Here is an 18,645-nt window from a genome sequence, read left to right as displayed (position 1 = left end):
TTTATCCTCACAATTTTGATCAAGTTTTTTTGATCAAGTTATGTATTATAAATTTTTTAGTATATAAAAAAGAGATGTCATTTGAACTTAAAAATTTGAAGTAAATAGACATTTAAAATATTTTTTAATTTAAATATTTATTTTTCTCTTATTATTTTTTAAATATTTGTTAATTTTTTCAACTAAGTTTTATTAACATTTGCAAATTTAATAAATGTATTGATTCTCACAAAATTTTATTTGGTATTCCAATTTTAAATGTATACAATTATCATTTTTTTACTTCTAAATATTTGATATTAAAGTAACAAGAATATCATATTTTTAATATTAAAAATTTAAAAATTTTATATTTCCTTTACCGTAATTTTTTATTATTTTATAAAAATTAATTAATTAATATTGAAATAATAAGAAATTAGGTACGAATATAGGTACAAGTACAAGTATATATCCGTTAACTGATGGGGATGGGAATGGATAAAAGAATTTAATACTCGTTTGATTTAAGTATGAGGATGTAAATGAATTTTTTCTTTAGGGATGAATATGAGATAAGGAAACGCCTTGTTGTCCGCTTTGTTGCCATCCCTACATGTGACATTTGACGCGTGATATTAATCCATAATTAGTCATGATTAATTGGTAATAAAATCTTGAAATATTTCTTAAAATTTATTTTGAGGTTTTCTTGAAATTTTCATGAGGATTAAATTCAATTTCAAAATTAGCATAGGCATTGGAGGTATTTAATGGGATAAAAAGGTAAAATTTATAAAAATAAAAGCTATTACTAAAATGATGATCATAATATCAATAAAATAACATGATATTGTTACTATTTCTTTAATAACATTCTCTTAAGGAATATTTTGTTCTCAATGGTAAATAAAAACTAAGAAGATGAGATATTGATATAAAATTCGTTTAGCTCTTGTGTTGATTTCTAATATCTAAAAAGACATTGAGAAAAAAAAGTAATAAGATAAAAGAAGGAGAATATTAAGACTAGTACTATTGTTGTTTGATAAGATACATATGTGCAATACTGAAAGTAGATTATGAAGAATTATATGACTCAGTTTGTTAGAATTTCTTATGTTATATGGTACAAAGATTAGGATTGTGTGGGAAATGGATTAGGTGGATAAAGGGTTGTTTAGCATCATCAACAATATCAGTCTTAGTCAATAGTAGTCCAACACAAGAATTCAATCCAAAAAGAGGCCTTACACAAGGAGACCTTTTAACACCTTCTTTACTAATAATAGTTGCAGAAGGCTTAGTAGGGATGGTTAGACAAGCATAGAAAAAAACTTTTTCAAGGAGTACAAGTACGGAGAAAAGAGACCACAATGTATAAGCATAATGGTAATAAAGACTATACTAAGATGTTTTAAGTTAATGTAAGGGCTTAGTGTGACGATTTTTTTTTATTTAATTATTATTATTATTGTCTACATTATACTTATAAAATTTAAAGGCAAAATTATACGATGATATCTAATTATACTTAAAATATTCACACACACACACACACACACATATATATATATATATATATATATATATATATATATATATATACATATTTACAATACTGTATGCATCTTATATCTACACCGTTTAGTACATCTTATATTTCTTACACTAGAAGAAGAATAAGTGTTATTTATTTACAGTTTCCCCCTCATATACTGGTTTTCAAACAAGTGGAAGGAAAGGTTATGGATGGGGTTTACTTGAACTGTTGGGGGTAAATAGAAGGTAACTCCGATTTGTCCTTCGATGACAATTGGCACATTTGGAGCAGAGAGAAAAGTAATGGTGGAGTTTTCCGTTCCCTGAAATGTTACAGACTTATTCACTACATTGGTTTGTCATGCTTTCCCCGGAAAACAGCCAGAATTTCGACGAAGAAGGGATCGGGCATGTTGGGAGCGGCCATCTATGATGAGGTTATAACATTTTGTTTTTCACACATAATCATAAAATAGGGAAGTGAGACAAAGATCACAAAAAAAATATAACATATCATAATAAGATAAAATGAAATGAAAATTCTCCCAAATCCATAAAACTGGATTTTATGATACTTTATAAAGATATTGATTAATTTTGTAGTGACTAGTAAGGATAAATGAGCTCATGACCAACAAAGTAACTCAAGAACATCTCATCTTGAGTAATACTAACTCGTTTAAATCCCCAATGTCATACCTCCAACTACAATAATCAAATCTTTATTTATCATAAATTTTATTTCAATGAATAATTAAAATAAATATAAATAAATAGAAAGGACCATTACGGAACTGGAGATAAATATAAATAAGTAATTGAGAATAAATATAAATTGAATAAATAGGACTAGTGCATAACTGGAGATGAATATAATTAAAGAAATAAATAGGAACGAGAACTAAATATAAATTAGAATGAGGTTACGGACACCTCACTTAAAAGGTAAATATAAAAAAAAATAATTATAAGGAGATAAGAAAAATAAAAGTTAAAAGATAGAATGATAAATGTCTCATTCCCTTACCTTAGAGATTGAAAAAGGTCTGAATAAATGCACGATTCAACTCTTATTTTTCCTTTGAGTCTCATCATTACATTTCCCTTATTCTGATGTGCCTCTCTAACTCTCAGATATCTTTTTTTTTCTCTTGTTGCTTTTCCTCGTATGGCTTTCAGTGCACCATCTCTCTATATAGAGGCTTGAAGATTCACTCATTAAATTCCTTTCTTAGATTTGCAGTACAGGAATGAAATCTTATTAATTGAAATTCTATCTCTTTCTGAATGTTATCCTTGCCCCATTTATTCTAAAGATAAACTTGTATTATATATATACATATACTTTAAAATGTAAACGTAATCTATTATTATACGATGTTTATAACATTATCATATATATATATATATATATATATATATTATTTAATATCATAATGTTATAAATTTTATATATAAAAATATATGTATGTGTAATATTTAAACGTGTATATATATATATAACTGAAAGAAGGAAAAAATAACTATTTAACGATTTTTTTTTCATATTGAAAACATTGTGGTATAAATTTTGAGATGTTACACTTACAATGAATTTTCATAAGAGTAAAACTGAAGGAATGGGTGTAAAGGAGAGTGAAATAAAAACTAAACTTTTGGTAGCCAATGATCAACAAAATAAAAACTAGGCTAACAAAATGGGAGGGTCGGCAATATTTGCAGGAAGATTATGTCTAATTAAATGTGTAATAACAACATTACCTTTGTATTATATGTCACTATATATGGCGCATGTTTATGTGTGTGAAGAGATTATGAGAATACAAAGGAAGTTCTTGTGAAGATAGAAATATAGCTTGGTTTCAATGGGGAAAGTTGTGTCATGATAAAGAATAAGGTGGAGTAGGGATTAATGATATCAAATTATCTAATATAGCTTAACCAGGGAAATGGAAGTGGAGATTAGGCAAAAAAAGTTGGGCTATGGAAGGTTATAATAGAATCCAAGTATGGATGATGGTGAAGTCTTAATAATGAATGAAGTTGTAAAGGTGAATCTTGGTGGTGGAGAGACCTAAGAAAAAGTTGTGGATATACAAAACAATGTTGGTTTGGCAGGAATGTGAAATGGAAGATTGGATCAGAAACTATGATAAAATTTTGGGAGGATAGATGACTCGAGGAAATGACATTAGAACGCTTATATCCTAGAGTATATACAAAATTCAAATATGAAACAAGTAACATTGGAGGAGGTAGGAGAATGAAGCCAAAACAAGTGAGAGTGGGACATGAGTTAGAGGAGACAATGGTTTGAATGGAAAAAACCACAATTACTAATACTAATGACACAAATTTCCAAAATCTCACCGAGTAAGGAAAGGAAGGACACCTGGGTATGGGATGAAGAAGATGATGACTTCTATACAATTAAAGATGCTTATAACAAGGTGCAAGACACGGGAAATAAGGAAGAAGATATACTTTTTACAAAATTATAGGCTATAAAGGCATTATCCATTGCCCAATATGTTGTATAGAGGACTACACTAAATAGACTAACAACTAAGGATAGCTTAAAGCATGGAGGATATAGGCTGGATATAATAACTAATCACTTGTTTTTTGAATGTAAGATAACTGCAACAGTATGGAGCATGTGAAATCTTTGGCTAGGTGTTAATAATGTACATCATAATCAAGCAAGAATACATTTCCAACACTTTCATCTCATGAGCTAAATAAACAAGGAAATATGATTTTAGGGGATGTGGATAACTATTATATGAAGTATATGGAACTAGAAAAATAGTATTGTGTTAAGAAAGCTCAGACCTGATGAGGAGGAAATCTATGGCCTAGATGAAAACTTGGGCATGGATAAGGAGAAAAAGTAAAAAATAAAAAAAAAATCAATTTTTCCATACCCTGATTGGTATTTATCTCCTGTCCATTGCATAAAATCATTGATATGAAATGCTTAAACAAAATAGGAAAGGGATCGTTTGAAAAAGGAAGATGGACGGGTAATTTTTAACAAAAGTTGCACGAATGGTAGTAGATTTGGAAAAAGGGAAACTACATGAACATAAAAAGACAAAATAAAACACTCTAAAATTTGGAAAAAAGGAAACCACCCCACATTTGGCGGCTAAAAGTAGGTCAGCCGATTCACCTCACATAAAAAATGTGAACTAATTTCTCTAGCTCATCTCGCATAATGTTTGGCCTACGACTTTGCAAGTCAACCCGCATGAGAAATGATTTACTTTTGTATTTTTTTTCACCAAGGTCTAGGATTTTAGTAACCTTATTTTTATTTAATTAACTTAGTAAAAAAAATTCTATAAGGTTATTTCTTAAAAAAAACAATATTCAAATTTTATAATTTCTAATTTTGAAGTACAAGTATTTTAAAAATAAAAATGACATTGATCTAGATTAAAATAAGGAAAGAAACGCGAACAATAGAATTGATTTTTGATGGATAGAGAAAAAACTCTATAAGAAACACAAAAAGTGTATTGGGTTGGTGCTACTGAATTTTAGAGTAAGTCAGTGCGGGCTATGTGGACCAATGCGGGCCGACTCGTTGTTGGCCTGCATGAGCTACAGATTAAGCAGAGTAGACCTAAGTAAATCAATGAACTAAAATATTTAGCCTCCTCTGTACCTTGGGCCTGCATATTGGTATGTCTGACCCACCTCGTATTGTTAATTTAAGCTATTTTGAAACTTTTTTGCATATATGATTCCAAAACATTCAAAATTTTTGCAAATGGTTTTTCTAGTATTACTATTTTAGTTTCATTCCATCATTTTCAAAACTAAATAATAAAATACATTTGAATTTCTTCTTTACGTTTGTTCAAGTCAATTTCCTTTCAATATCAACATACTATTTCTTTTCAAAATATGTTTTATATAAGTGTTTAGTTTATATGAATTAAAGAGATTTTATATAATATTTTCATCCCACTCAAACAAATCATTGAGGTGGTCACTCGATTCATAATTTTTATTTATTTTTAATTAAATTACTTAATCAATTTTTCATCAAAATCAATAATACATTAATATAATATATTAATTATAATCATAACAAATTGGAAAGCGATTTGAACTATTTTAATGTCCTGAGAAAAAGTTTGTGTGTTTTTTCTCCGTTTTCCTAACATATTTGGACCCCAATAACGATCATTATTGAGACGTGACAAATGCACTGTCATGCAATATTTTCTTTATAACTATTTCTGGGACTTCACCCTTTGGGTACTGAGAATTGGGTTTATTATGATCTTTCATTTTCATTGATTCTATTTTGCAAATGAAATGAACTTCGTGTGCACGTTTTTTGCTTTCTTATATTCTAGAAAGAGTTTTTTTTTTTTCTTTTAACTTTCTATTTCTATTTCATATATGAAACAATAAAATGGTAAAAGGGATTAATATCTTAAATTACTTTTTTTTTAAATTAAAAGGTTTATAAATTATTGGTAAAGGTTTATTTCTTTTTTATTAATTTACTAAAATTTTAAAAATTAAAGTTATCTCCTTTTCCTTTTGTCTTTTCTTTCATTTTCCAACTCTCAGATCATGATTTTCAATCAAATTATTCTTGTCTATTTTTTATAAACTGGTGGTGTAATCCATCACAATAGACCAAATTGATTCATTTTGTTATCTTTAGTTATGATGATGCAAAGTTTATTTATGTTTTTTATTAAATTAGAAAAATATTTTTGTAAAAGGTTAGAGCACCCAACTACTCTATTTTATATTTATTTATTTTTGCTGATAAAAAAGAAGAAGTTAGAAACATATATTTAAAACATAAAACCCAACATTGTTTCTGCTATTATTTTTTCCTTTTACCAAATCTGAGATGCTTGCAAACACAATCTTGTTTTTTTTCTTTTTCTATCAAATTCATTTTTTCTTCCTAACATTCTAACATTGAAAAGTAGAAGCCAAAGATATTCAAACAAATGTACATGATTAATTGTATAATTTAATATGGAACATCTACGAAAGCTCGATTAGAAGATTTGTTAGGTCGAATATTGATAACGAAGCATAATATGAGAAATAAAAGAAATAATGTTATAATATTGTTTGTACTAACTACGAATGCTGACTCCATCAAGCAAATTAATCATAAAGAAAAATTTGAGAACATTTTGGTCTTTTGTTAGTAAAATGAAGCAGTTAGCTTCTTTTATTGAAATAAATATTACATTTTCGGATACATTATATTACTTAGAAAAGTCAGTGTGAACAACCAAAGTATATGTCAAGAATTTATTCTTCATCTACTGGAATTGGTTTCACACAGCCTTAGACAAGTCTAAATGACAAGTTTCACGTTAAGTAGTATAAGATCGATAATCGGTGGAACTTTTATATATTGATAGCTACTTTTTAAAGGGTGATTTTTCAAATGATAAAGCACTAATGTGAAATTGTATTACTTTTGGTGTGTACTTATTCATTTTTTATTTTCTTATTACTTGTATATATACAATAGAAAAACGATAAAGGAAGCAACATTTAGGGAACTAGGAAGATGAAAAGATAACCCATGAATGTGGAGTGATCTAAGGAGGGAGTGATTTAAATAGGAGATACTATAGGTTTCTATATTTTGACGGAAGAATTTGAAGAAAATACATTAAACACGAAGAGGAAGGATGAATAGACTTAGAAAGATGATGAATGCAAATATATAATGTTAAGTCGGTCTAAAAAAATTACAAAAGATATAAGTGAAGAAGTTAAGTTGTATGATTTCTTTTTGAAAAATCAATGTTTTATTATTTGCTCATTTCTTTTCACGGAGAGTGATAATTATGAGGGATACTTTGTGCAATAGAGGATAGAGATAGGAAAGTGTGCAAAAATAGAGGAATAAATATATCATGACCTAGCATAGTATATCTAGAAAAACATCATTTTTAACAATTTAGACTTTTGGATTTGAATAATAAATAAAATAGGATTTGGATTTGTATGTGGGAGATAATTATATAAAACATATGAAATCAAAAGAATATATTTAGAAATGTGGAACAAACACAATGTATATACAATATAAGGTTAGAATGTCTTTATGGGGTACACGGCTTGGTCGAGTACATGTCGGTTCTCTAAGACGATATGCACACGGTCCATAATAACAGATCGAGATGAGACCATTGTCACCACTACCATTCAGAACAACTAAGTCTAAGGTTAATTGCCCTAATCCAATTATCAAGTAATTAATGACTTAGACCAAAGCACAACCAGGTAAGACCTATGAATATTGGTATAAAAGGCACATTTTACGAAGTACATTGATTACTATTCATTAGCATTTACACTTTTACATATTAGATTGATTTTGGCATCAGTGTGTCTTTTGCAGGCATATCCCCCTCCTGTGGGATGTTTAAGAACGATTATTTTGAGAGATCGAGGACATGGACCCCTTGAAGTTGTGGCAGTTAAAGCATTTTAGGAGACTTTACAAGATATACCTCACTCTTGCAAGAACAATTGGCACCCACCGAGGGACCGACATATATTTTGAAAGGAAGAAGCAATGATGGTGTCTACTAGGAGCAAAGTGGTATGAGCAAGAGGGGTTGGGCCCTCAACTGATATACTCGCTATCCTTGAATTGCAAGCGAAGATGCAAAAAAAATTCGTTGACTATAAGAAGTAGAATGTTGAGGAAATAGATAACCCGAGAGAAGAAAAAGCAAGGTTGAAGAGGAAGATTGAAGTTCAAATGCAAGCCAAGGGAAAAGAAAAAGAGGTTGATGATGTTATGCACGTAGGGCGAGAATTCTGTCGAGAGGCAAGGCCGTTAATGAAACAAAAGAAGAAAGTGAATATAACCCAATCCCAAAAACTAGGGGTGTAACCAACAACTTCTCAACACCAAGAAGTAACCACAAACATCCTTTCATTGATGGAATTATCGAAAACCCCTTCCCAAGCAATGGAAAGCTCCTATAATATGTTATGACAATAGCTCGAACCCAGACAAGTATGTGTCTGTGTACACGAATAAGAACAAGCTTTACTAAATTGATGATGTCGTCATGTGCAAGGCATTCTCTTCCACTCTAAGAGAACCAGCTCTAGATTGGTTCACCAACCTACCACAATTCTCTATTGATTGTTTCGATACACTGACTTCATCCTTCACAACACACTTTGAGACCAGCCGCCAACATGAAATTACCTCCCTTTCCCTCCTTAACATAAGACAAGAACATGGTGAGTCTTTGAGAACTTTTATTTACAGATTTGGCATAGTCGCCCTCAAGATTAAGAATTTGAACCTTGAAATCATATTACAGTATATGATTAACAACTTGCAAGTAGAGTCGTTTATTGATGAGCTACGCATGAACCCTCTTGCCAACATCAATGAGTTGAGGCAGTAAGTCGCCAAGTTCGTGCGAGTAAAAGATATAAGAAAGTACAAAGATAACATTAAAGTTGATACCGCACCAGTTGAAAAGAAAGAAATCGACAAGGTACTCGCACCTATAAATAATGTTTTCCCACGATCAATACATGAAATATCATAGAGGTATATGAAGAGGATGCCCACAATCTTGTTTACAGACCCATATCAAGATTACCCAATGGTCATTACAATAGAAATGAAGAATTTTACATTAGGGTAGTTCAGTAAAAATACTCTACAGGAAAACATATAAGAAGCTGAGGTATTGACTTCCACACCACCTTTGGAGTAGGAAACTTGACCAAGACCATACATGTCTGATATCTGGTTATTGATGCGCACACATCCTATAATGTTTTATGATAAGTGCCAAAATTCAGTAAAGATTCATGACAAAATCTGGCACTTATGCTTTTAATGGATGCTCATTTCATATTGATTCTTCCTAAATCTAAGTTTCAATCACATGCTTCCAAGTGTTGATTTAAAGAAATCATTTGATCCTATTTTGTGTGTTTTTCAGGAAAGATCAAAGAGAATTCAAGAAGAGTGAAGGAGAAAGCAAGAAAGGAAGAAAATTGGAAAAATATGCTGTCAAGGTCGCTCAAAATTTAAGAACTCTCGCTTAAGCCAAAGCCACAACCGCCATTCTCGCTTAAGCGACGCAAACTCTCGCTTAAGCGAGAGTTCGTGCAATCAAAACCCTCCTTTGCCGCCATTCTCGCCCAAGCGAGTTCAGAGGCCGCCATTCTCGCCTAAGCGAGATCCTTTCTTCAGCTTGAAGTACTCTGCTCGCTTAAGCGAGATGTTGGCTTCAGCACATCTCGCCCAAGCGAGAGGCTTTCTTCAGGATGAAGAATGCAGTCTCGCTCAAGCGAGACTTTGGTAGCTTGAGCGAGACTTCGTGGGTATATATATTTGGAGGTTCAGAATTGCGAAAACAGCTTGGAATGGTGGAGAGAAAAACTGCAGAATTGCTGGAGCTGTGACCACGAGCTACAGAGTTCACATTTTCTTCTTCTTCTTCTTTAGCTCTTAGGATTTTGATAGCTACCATGAGTGGCTAATCTCTTTCCGTGGGATTGAATGTAATCTACTCGAACTTGGATGTAATCTGGTGATATTTATATATAGCATTTCTGTTTTACTCAGTATTGGTATTATTGTTCTACTCTTAATGCTTACTTCTATCTGATCAATAGATGTTTTGATTTTGATTTTTAGATCTGACTGAAAAGTATTTCTGAAAATCTGATTTGAACAATGATACTTGATATACTGTGATGCTAGGAATAGATCTCAATATATCAATTGCTTTTAACACTCGATTGTAATGCTGGATAGTTTGTTGAATATGTGAGGAATCAATATTCAGGAAACTAATCTTATGAATTTTATACACGAGGGATCGGTATAAATGATTTTTGAGTGTGCATCAATATTGGTATTTTCAGATGTTATATATTATATTCATCCAGATTACAGACAAGGGAGATAGATGAAATTCAATCCCAGTTTCTTTTACTGTATTTTTCTAAACTTTTCCGCTTTTACTGTATTAATTTTATGCAAAAGTTAATGTCAAATCAAATTTAAAATCTTTGTATATATATGCTGATCGAGATAATTAATTATTTTAACTGAACCCGTTCCTCGTGGGTTCGACACTCTTACTTCAAATCATTATACTACAGTTGACTTTTGGTACGCTTGCCAAGAGCCCAACATTTTACTAGGTCAGTCTTCGTTAAACTTCTTGGGAGCAATAGTCTCCACCCACCATCTTGCCATGAGGTTCTCATTAGCTTCAGGGGATATAATAATAGTGCATGGAGATTAAAAGACGGCTAAAGAATGTTGTATAGCCTGTTTGAAATTACCTTTCCCTCCACTAAATACTAACAATGTCGAAAAGGTTCAAGTAAGCAACGTGGCCATGGGAGGAGTGGACCTCGATCCGTGAATAAATATTGATGCACGGATAGAGCTTGTTGGAGAAACCATAGCCTTTCCCTTGCAAGAAGAGGGACAAGATCTAAAGATTGGATTGATTGATACAAATGGAGAAAAAGCCACCGACAAAGCCCAACAAGTATACTACAGTTGACTTTTGGTACGCTTGCCAAGAGCCCAACAAGTATTTTTGGCGCCGCTGCCGGGGAACGGTGTTCTTTTGAAATTTCTAGTTATCTCATCCAGCTTTGTGTATATTTTTCTTTATTAGATAGCTTATTAAATTTTTCCTTTGTACTAATCCTTGCTTGAGCTGTTTGATTTATGCTCTTAAGAGGTCAGGTTCCTGAAGATCGATTAGCATTTGACCCGGAGATAGAAAAGACAGCTAGAAGGAACAGAGGCAAAAGCAAAAAGAAGCAAGGAAAGACAAGGGAAGAATCTGCCAGTACTTCCATCACACCTCAATCAGAAAACATGGAGAATCAAAGACCAGCTCCAACCAGGAAGACACTTGGAGACTATGCTATGCAACAAGGGCCAAGATATTTTTCTAGCATAGCAATACCATCCACCACTAAAACTCTGGAGATGAAGCCAGCTTTCCTCAGCTTGATCAGTTCTCATCAATTCACTGGAATGGATAATGAAGATCCATACACTCACCTTTCTACATTCTATGAATTGATAGGAACCATGGGCTTTCAAGAAGGAGATCTTGAGCATGTATACATGCGGTTGTTTCCTTTTTCTTTGGCAGGTAAAGCAAAGGAATGGCTTAAGTCACATCCAAATCAGAGTTTGAACAGTTGGAAGGATGTTGAGGAGAAATTCTTGAACAGATTCTTTCCACCATCTCGCTACATCAAAGCCAAAGCTGATATTTCAACGTTTAGGCAAGGACCAGATGAGCCATTCTGTGAAGCCTGGTAGCGGTTCAATTCCTTATTGAGGAAATGCCCAAATCACGGATTTGAGGATATTGCTCAGTTGAACATATTCTGTAATGGTCTGAGGCCTGACACCAAGATGATATTAGATGCAGCAGCAGGTGGAACAATGATGAGTGTAGATGCGGAGCAAGCAACAAGAATAATTGAGGCATTGGCATCCACAGATCATCAAGCTCAACATAATAGGCAGACTGTTCAGAGGAAGGGAGTGCTTGATCTTAGTACTACAGATGCGATCTTAGCTCAGAATAAGATTCTGACTCAACAGATTGAAGCACTGACAAAGCAAATGTCTAAATTACCAGAGCAGTTGCAAGTTGTGCAATCTTCTCCTAGTCAACAACCCATGAGATGTGACTTCTGTGGAGGAGATCATCCAAATGGTCATTGTTCTTATCAGAGTAGCTCACAAGGAGAAGTTCAATATGTGAGCAACCAAGGAAGACCAGGAAATTTCTCCAACAATAACAACTTTTCAGGGTGGAGAAACAATCCAAATCAGAATTTTGGATGGAAGCAAGATGCTGGTCCTTCAAACAGACAACCTCCTTATCAACAACAACAACAACATTATCCTTCGGTGCATGACAGAACATCTAAACTGGAGGATACTTTAGAAAAGTTTATGCAAGCTTCTTTGACTAATCAGAAAAATACAGAAGCTTCAATCAGAAATCTCGAAACACAGGTTGGACAGTTGGCGAAACAATTATCAGATCAGCAGACAAGTCAATTTTCAGCCAACACTCAGACTAATCCCAAGGAGCAGTGTAAATCTATTACCACCCGAAGTGGTAAAGTTGTGGGAAGAGGGATTGGAGACAACCTGGGTGTAGAGGAGGAGGTGTTGGAGGAAAAAGAGAGAGAGAATGAAAAAAATGAGTGTGAGGGAGAGGAAGAACAAAATAAAAGAGAGTTTGTAAATAAGAGAGAAGAAAAGGAAGAAAAAAATAAAAGTGAGGAGAAAAAGAGGGAGAAGGGTGAGAAACAGGTGCCTCAGTTGAAGAGCCTACCATACCCTCAAAATCCCTCCAAAAAAGACAAGGAAAGGCAGTTTGCAAGATTCATGGACATTTTCAAGCGACTGCAGATTAACATCCCTTTTGTGGAAGCTATGGAGCAGATGCCGACATATGCAAAATTCATGAAAGAGCTCCTAACAAAAAAGAGAAGATTCTCTGAAGAGACAGTGGAGCTTGAAGCAGGGTGTAGTGCTATAATTCAGAAATCATTACCTCAGAAATCTAAAGACCCTGGGAGCTTCACTATTCCAGTTACAATCGGGACATTACCAGTGGGAAAGGCATTGCTTGATCTGGGTGCCAGTATAAATTTGATGCCTTTGTCTATAGGAGATCTGGAAGTGAGGCCTACACGGATGACATTACAGCTAGCTGACAGATCCATGAAGTATCCTTATGGTGTGGCAGAGGATGTCTTGGTTAAGGTTGACAAATTCATGTTCCCAGTTGATTTTGTAGTAATGGATATTGAGGAAGACACTGAAGTTCCTCTAATACTGGGAAGACCTTTCATGAAGACGGCCAAGGTCATTATTGACGTCGATGATGGCAAATTGAAGGTCAGGGTGCAAGATGATGAAGTCAACTTTAATGTATTTGAAGCAATGCAGCACCCGAAGGACAAGCAACAATGCTTCAGGATGGATGTGATAGATGAACTTTTTCTGTCATCCAGGAAGCAATTAGCAAAGGCAAGCCCATTGGAAAAAGCTTTGATTGGTGCTTGTGATGATCTGGAGGAAGATGAAGAAAAGGAAGTTGATGAATACATGACACATCTAAATTCAGCAAAAGAAATTGCATCAAATGATATACAACCTGAGAAATTGCAGCAAGAAAATAGAACTGAAAGTCAGAAGCTGGAGCTAAAGGTATTACCTCCTCATTTAAAATATGTTTTTCTTGCAGATGGAGGTAATAAACCAGTGGTGATCAGTAATGCTTTAACGGCTTCTGAAGAGGAAAAGCTGATTTCAGTTCTTAAAGCCAACGAGGGTGCAATAGGTTGGACTTTATCTGACCTTAAAGGAATTAGTCCATCCTACTGTATGCACAGAATTCATATGGAGCAAGACTACAAGCCTGTAGCACAGCCTCAGCGGCGATTGAATCCAACCATGAAAGAGGTGGTCAAGAAAGAAGTAATGAAGTTACTTGATGCAGGTATGATCTATCCAATCTCCGACAGTGCCTGGGTCAGCCCGGTCCAGGTAGTTCCAAAAAAGGGAGGTATGACTGTTATTTGTAATGATAAAAATGAATTAATTCCTACTAGAACAGTCACAGGTTGGAGAATGTGTATAGATTATAGAAAATTAAATCAGGCCACTAGGAAAGATCATTTTCCTTTACCTTTTATGGATCAAATGCTAGAAAGGTTAGCAGGGCAAGCTTTCTATTGTTTTCTGGATGGATATTCTGGTTATAATCAAATTGCAGTGGATCCAGAAGACCAAGAAAAAACTGCTTTTACTTGTCCCTTTGGTGTGTTTGCTTACAGGAAAATGCCGTTTGGATTGTGTAACGCACCAGCAACCTTTCAACGATGCATGCTTGCAATTTTCTCGGACTTGGTGGAAAAATGCATAGAAGTCTTTATGGACGACTTCTCTGTATTTGGGGCTTCATTTGATCAATGCCTGGAAAACTTAAACACCGTACTGAAGCGGTGTGTTGATACTAATCTCGTTTTGAATTGGGAAAAGTGCCATTTTATGGTAACTGAAGGTGTGGTGCTGGGTCACAAAATCTCTGCTAAAGGTATTGAAGTTGATAAAGCTAAAGTGGAGATCATTGAAAAGCTGCCACCACCCAAAAACGTAAAGGGTATCAGGAGTTTTCTAGGCCATGCTGGATTCTACAGACGATTCATCAAAGATTTCTCCAAAATTGCCAAACCACTCAGCAATCTGCTCAACAAGGATACACCTTTTAATTTTGATGTTGAATGTTTGCATGCATTTGAATTGTTAAAACAAAAATTGGTTTCAGCTCCTGTGATAATTGCTCCTGATTGGAATTTAGGCTTTGAGTTAATGTGTGATGCAAGTGACTATGCCATAGGAGCAGTTTTAGGACAGAGGAAATCCAAAGTTTTTCATGCTATACACTATGCTAGCAAAGTCCTTAATGAAGCTCAAATTAATTATGCAACAACTGAAAAGGAATTGCTAGCTATAGTTTATGCATTGGAAAAATTTAGAGCATATTTGATTGGTTCATCTGTCACTGTATATACTGATCATGCTGCAATTAAATATTTGTTAACCAAATCTGATTCAAAACCAAGACTAATTAGATGGATCTTATTGTTGCAGGAATTTGATTTGGTGATCAAGGATAAAAAGGGAAGTGAAAACTTTGTAGCTGATCATTTGTCTAGATTGGTGAATACTGAGGTGACCAACACTCAATCAGAGGTGCAGGAGGAGTTTCCTGATGAAAAATTGATGATGGTGCAAGAAAGGCCATGGTTTGCTGACATGGCAAATTTCAAAGCTGCAGGGGTTATACCTGAAGATCTTAATTGGCACCAGAAGAGGAAATTCCTGAGAGATGCACACCAATATGTGTGGGATGATCCTCATTTGTTCAAAATTGGAGCTGATCAATTGTTGAGAAGGTGTGTATCCAATGATGAGGCAAAAAACATTCTGTGGCACTGTTATAGTTCCCCATATGGAGGGCATTTTAATGGAGAGAGGACAGCTGCAAAAGTCCTCCAATCTGGATTTTATTGGCCCACCTTATTCAAAGACGCACACAAATATGTGCAACACTGCAATAGCTGTCAGAGAATAGGGGGGATCTCAAAAAGACATGAAATGCCACTGAATATCATTTTAGAGGTTGAGGCTTTTGATTGTTGGGGAATCGACTTTGTGGGACCACTGCCATCTTCTTTCTCAAATGAATACATTTTGGTGGCAGTTGATTATGTGACAAAGTGGGTTGAAGCAGTAGCAGCTCCTAAGGCCGATGCCAAAACTGTAATCAAATTTCTCAAGCGGAACATCTTTTGCAGGTTTGGTACTCCAAGAGTGTTGATTAGTGATGGTGGTTCACACTTTTGCAATGCTCAACTTCAGAAATGTTTGGAACATTATGGAGTGCGGCATAAAATTGCATCACCTTATCATCCACAGACCAATGGACAAGCGGAGGTGTCAAACAGGGAAATCAAGCGTATTCTAGAGAAGACTGTGGCATCTTCAAGAAAAGATTGGTCAATGAAGTTGGATGATGCACTCTGGGCATACAGAACTGCTTATAAATCTCCCACAGGTTTATTCCCATTCCAGCTGGTATATGGTAAGTCATGTCACTTACCGGTTGAACTAGAACACAAGGCATTCTGGGCCTTGAAATTCTTGAATTTTGATCCAAAGGCAGCAGGAGAAAAGAGAAAACTACAGCTGCAAGAATTGGAAGAAATGAGACTCAGCGCTTATGAGTCCTCTAAGCTCTACAAGGAAAAGATGAAAGCTTATCATGACAAGAAAATTCTCAAAAGAGAATTTTATCTTGGTCAATCAGTGTTATTGTTCAATTCCAGGTTGAGGCTATTCCCTGGAAAGCTAAAATCAAAGTGGTCAGGACCATTTCTTGTCAAGAATGTGAGACCTTATGGAGCCATTGAACTAGAGGATCCTGAATCTAAAAGGAGCTGGGTTGTAAACGGGCAAAGGTTGAAGCCCTATCTTGGTGGTGAGATTGATAGGCTCGCCACAATCATTCAACTTGATGAACCTTAATTTAAACAGGCGTCAGGCTCGTGACGTTAAACAAGCGCTTCCTGGGAGGCAACCCAGTGTTTTAATTATGTTTTTGCACTTTAATTTCATCTTGTGTGATTAAATATGTTTGTGTATGTAAGTATGTATTTGTGTTTAAAGTTCTATGTTTATGTGTAAAAAGGTGAATTTTAGCATCCAATCATCTCAATAAGGCAAACCATGCAATTTTGGTTGTTTTCAAACAAAACTGGTATTTTAAGCATGGGAATGAGTTTTGGTGCCAGAATTGAGATCATCAAATGCTAAAAAGTGCCTTGTTTTGGCCAAATTGTGAAATTTGAGTTTAAAAGCTTGATTTTGAGTTTGTTGATGTGAAACCTTTTGGAATGATAAAGAATTGATTGAAGTATGGTTTGGTGTGTGTTTATGAGTTAATTGGATTGAAAGGATCATGAATTGAGTGTGTGAAAGTTGAGCAAAAATTTGAGAAGTGGCAAAATCAGAATTTTCCAAAACTGCACAAAATCTCGCCCAAGCTAAACATGTCTCGCCTGGGCGAGATATGCAGAACCTGAGCCATCCAGTTTTTCTGATATACTCGCTTAAGCGAGTAGAGGCTCGCTTGGGCGAGAATGCCCTGCACCAGGGGTGATTTGAGCGACAAAGCCTCGCCTGGGCGAGACTTTTTAATTTTTCCTCTCACGCTCATCTCGCTTAAGCGAGAATGTCTCGCTTAAGCGAGAATTCGCGTTTAAGTGAGGTTCAGGGGCAGAATTCACTCACTTTTCTTTCCCCAAACCCTTGCTCGCCCAGAATTTTCCCCTCCTCAGCTTGAGCGCGCCTTCACTCACTCAATTTTCTGCATTTTAACTCACAAATTTGGTCTCCTCTGCTAATTTCACTTCAAGGTAAGTTCTACTTCTCATTCTCTTCATTTTCACCAAGCATGGTCACGGTTTTGCATGCTCCAAACCCTAGGAGAGTGCCCATGTTCTGTTTGCTGCATTTTGTGTTATATTGTGAGTTTTAATATGAATTGATGCTGTAGCAGAATAATGTGGGTTGTTTATGCACGAATTGGTTCAAAAATTTCATATTTTAAGAGTGCATTCAAGCTGTTTGACAAAATGTGTGACTTAATTTCGTATTGGTTGGTCTTTTAAGTTGTGAAAACTGAATTGGTCATGTTTTTGGTGGGTTAATTCTCATACTTGCAGGTCCATGGCTAGAACAAAGAGCACAGCTAGACTTCCCGCTGCTGAACCTAGCAAAGGGAAAAGGAGAAGACGTGCAAGTAGCTCTTCTCCTGAAAGGCCAATAATCAACCGTTTTAGGGACCCCGAAAGAGAAGAACGTTATGAAAAGATAAAGAACTGGGTCTTTATCAAGGAAAGAAAGGTGGTTCTACTTCCAGATGAATATGATCCTTTCTTGAATGGCCTTATCAGGAGAAACTGGATGAAGTTGGCTGATCCACTTCCCAAATTTGACCCAGAAATTGTCAGGGAATTTTATGCAAATGCTTACTCTGAGGACAATCCTGGTGAAAAAAGATCTAAAGTTAGGGGGAGGTGGATAAACTATGATAGAGCAGCCATCAGTGAGTTTCTTGGTAACCCACTACCTTTACAACCAGGGCAACGCTGTGACTTCACAACAAGAAGGAGGAGTCATGAACCTTATGATGAAAATGAAGTGGCCCTCCTTATATGCGCTGCAAATCGATCCTATCAAGTCGGACCCACTGGAAATCCTCTCAGAATTCTAAGAAGGGATATGAAAACCTTGGCCCAAGTCTGGACCACATTTTTACTTGCAAACATAGTGCCTATTGGTCATGTGTCAGACTTGAACGTGCCTAGATGTCATCTCCTTTATTGCATAATGAGGGAGGATCTCACTGTTGACATCGCTACGATTATATCTGAAGAGATCCACAAATTTGTGAGATACGAAGTCAACAGTAGGAATGACAAGGCCAAAGGTGCTTTGGGTTT

The 18,645-nt window shown here is 34.9% G+C and overlaps 1 protein-coding gene and 1 non-coding gene across 2 annotated transcripts; one reads left to right on the top strand and one right to left on the bottom strand.

Annotated features, from left to right (window-relative positions):
* Positions 1-11,803: 11,803 nt before the first annotated feature.
* On the bottom strand, positions 11,804-11,910 carry LOC114182797. The gene has a single exon (XR_003604233.1). It is a non-coding gene; the product is annotated as a small nucleolar RNA R71 (small nucleolar RNA).
* Positions 11,911-11,965: 55 nt separating this feature from the next.
* Positions 11,966-16,666, top strand: LOC114180792. The gene is made up of 3 exons (XM_028067083.1): positions 11,966-12,719; positions 12,825-14,198; positions 14,673-16,666. The coding sequence occupies exons 1-3, from the start codon at positions 11,966-11,968 to the stop codon at positions 16,664-16,666; spliced, it is 4,122 nt and encodes a 1,373-aa protein (XP_027922884.1).
* Positions 16,667-18,645: the final 1,979 nt, after the last annotated feature.

Source organism: Vigna unguiculata, chromosome 4 (genome assembly GCF_004118075.2).
Source record: "Vigna unguiculata cultivar IT97K-499-35 chromosome 4, ASM411807v1, whole genome shotgun sequence".
Classification (NCBI taxonomy): Eukaryota; Viridiplantae; Streptophyta; class Magnoliopsida; order Fabales; family Fabaceae; genus Vigna; species Vigna unguiculata.
Note: the sequence above shows the minus strand (reverse complement) of the source record. Positions and strands in the feature narration are given on the sequence as shown.

Coding starts and splice junctions, on each gene's coding strand:
- LOC114180792 (XM_028067083.1), top strand. CDS start 11,966: ATGATATTAGATGCAGCAGCAGGTGGAACAATGATGAGTGTAGATGCG. Junction 12,720..12,824: donor AGGGATTGGAGACAACCTGG/GTGTAGAGGAGG, acceptor ATAAGAGAGAAG/AAAAGGAAGAAAAAAATAAA. Junction 14,199..14,672: donor TCCTACTAGAACAGTCACAG/GTTGGAGAATGT, acceptor TCTCTGCTAAAG/GTATTGAAGTTGATAAAGCT.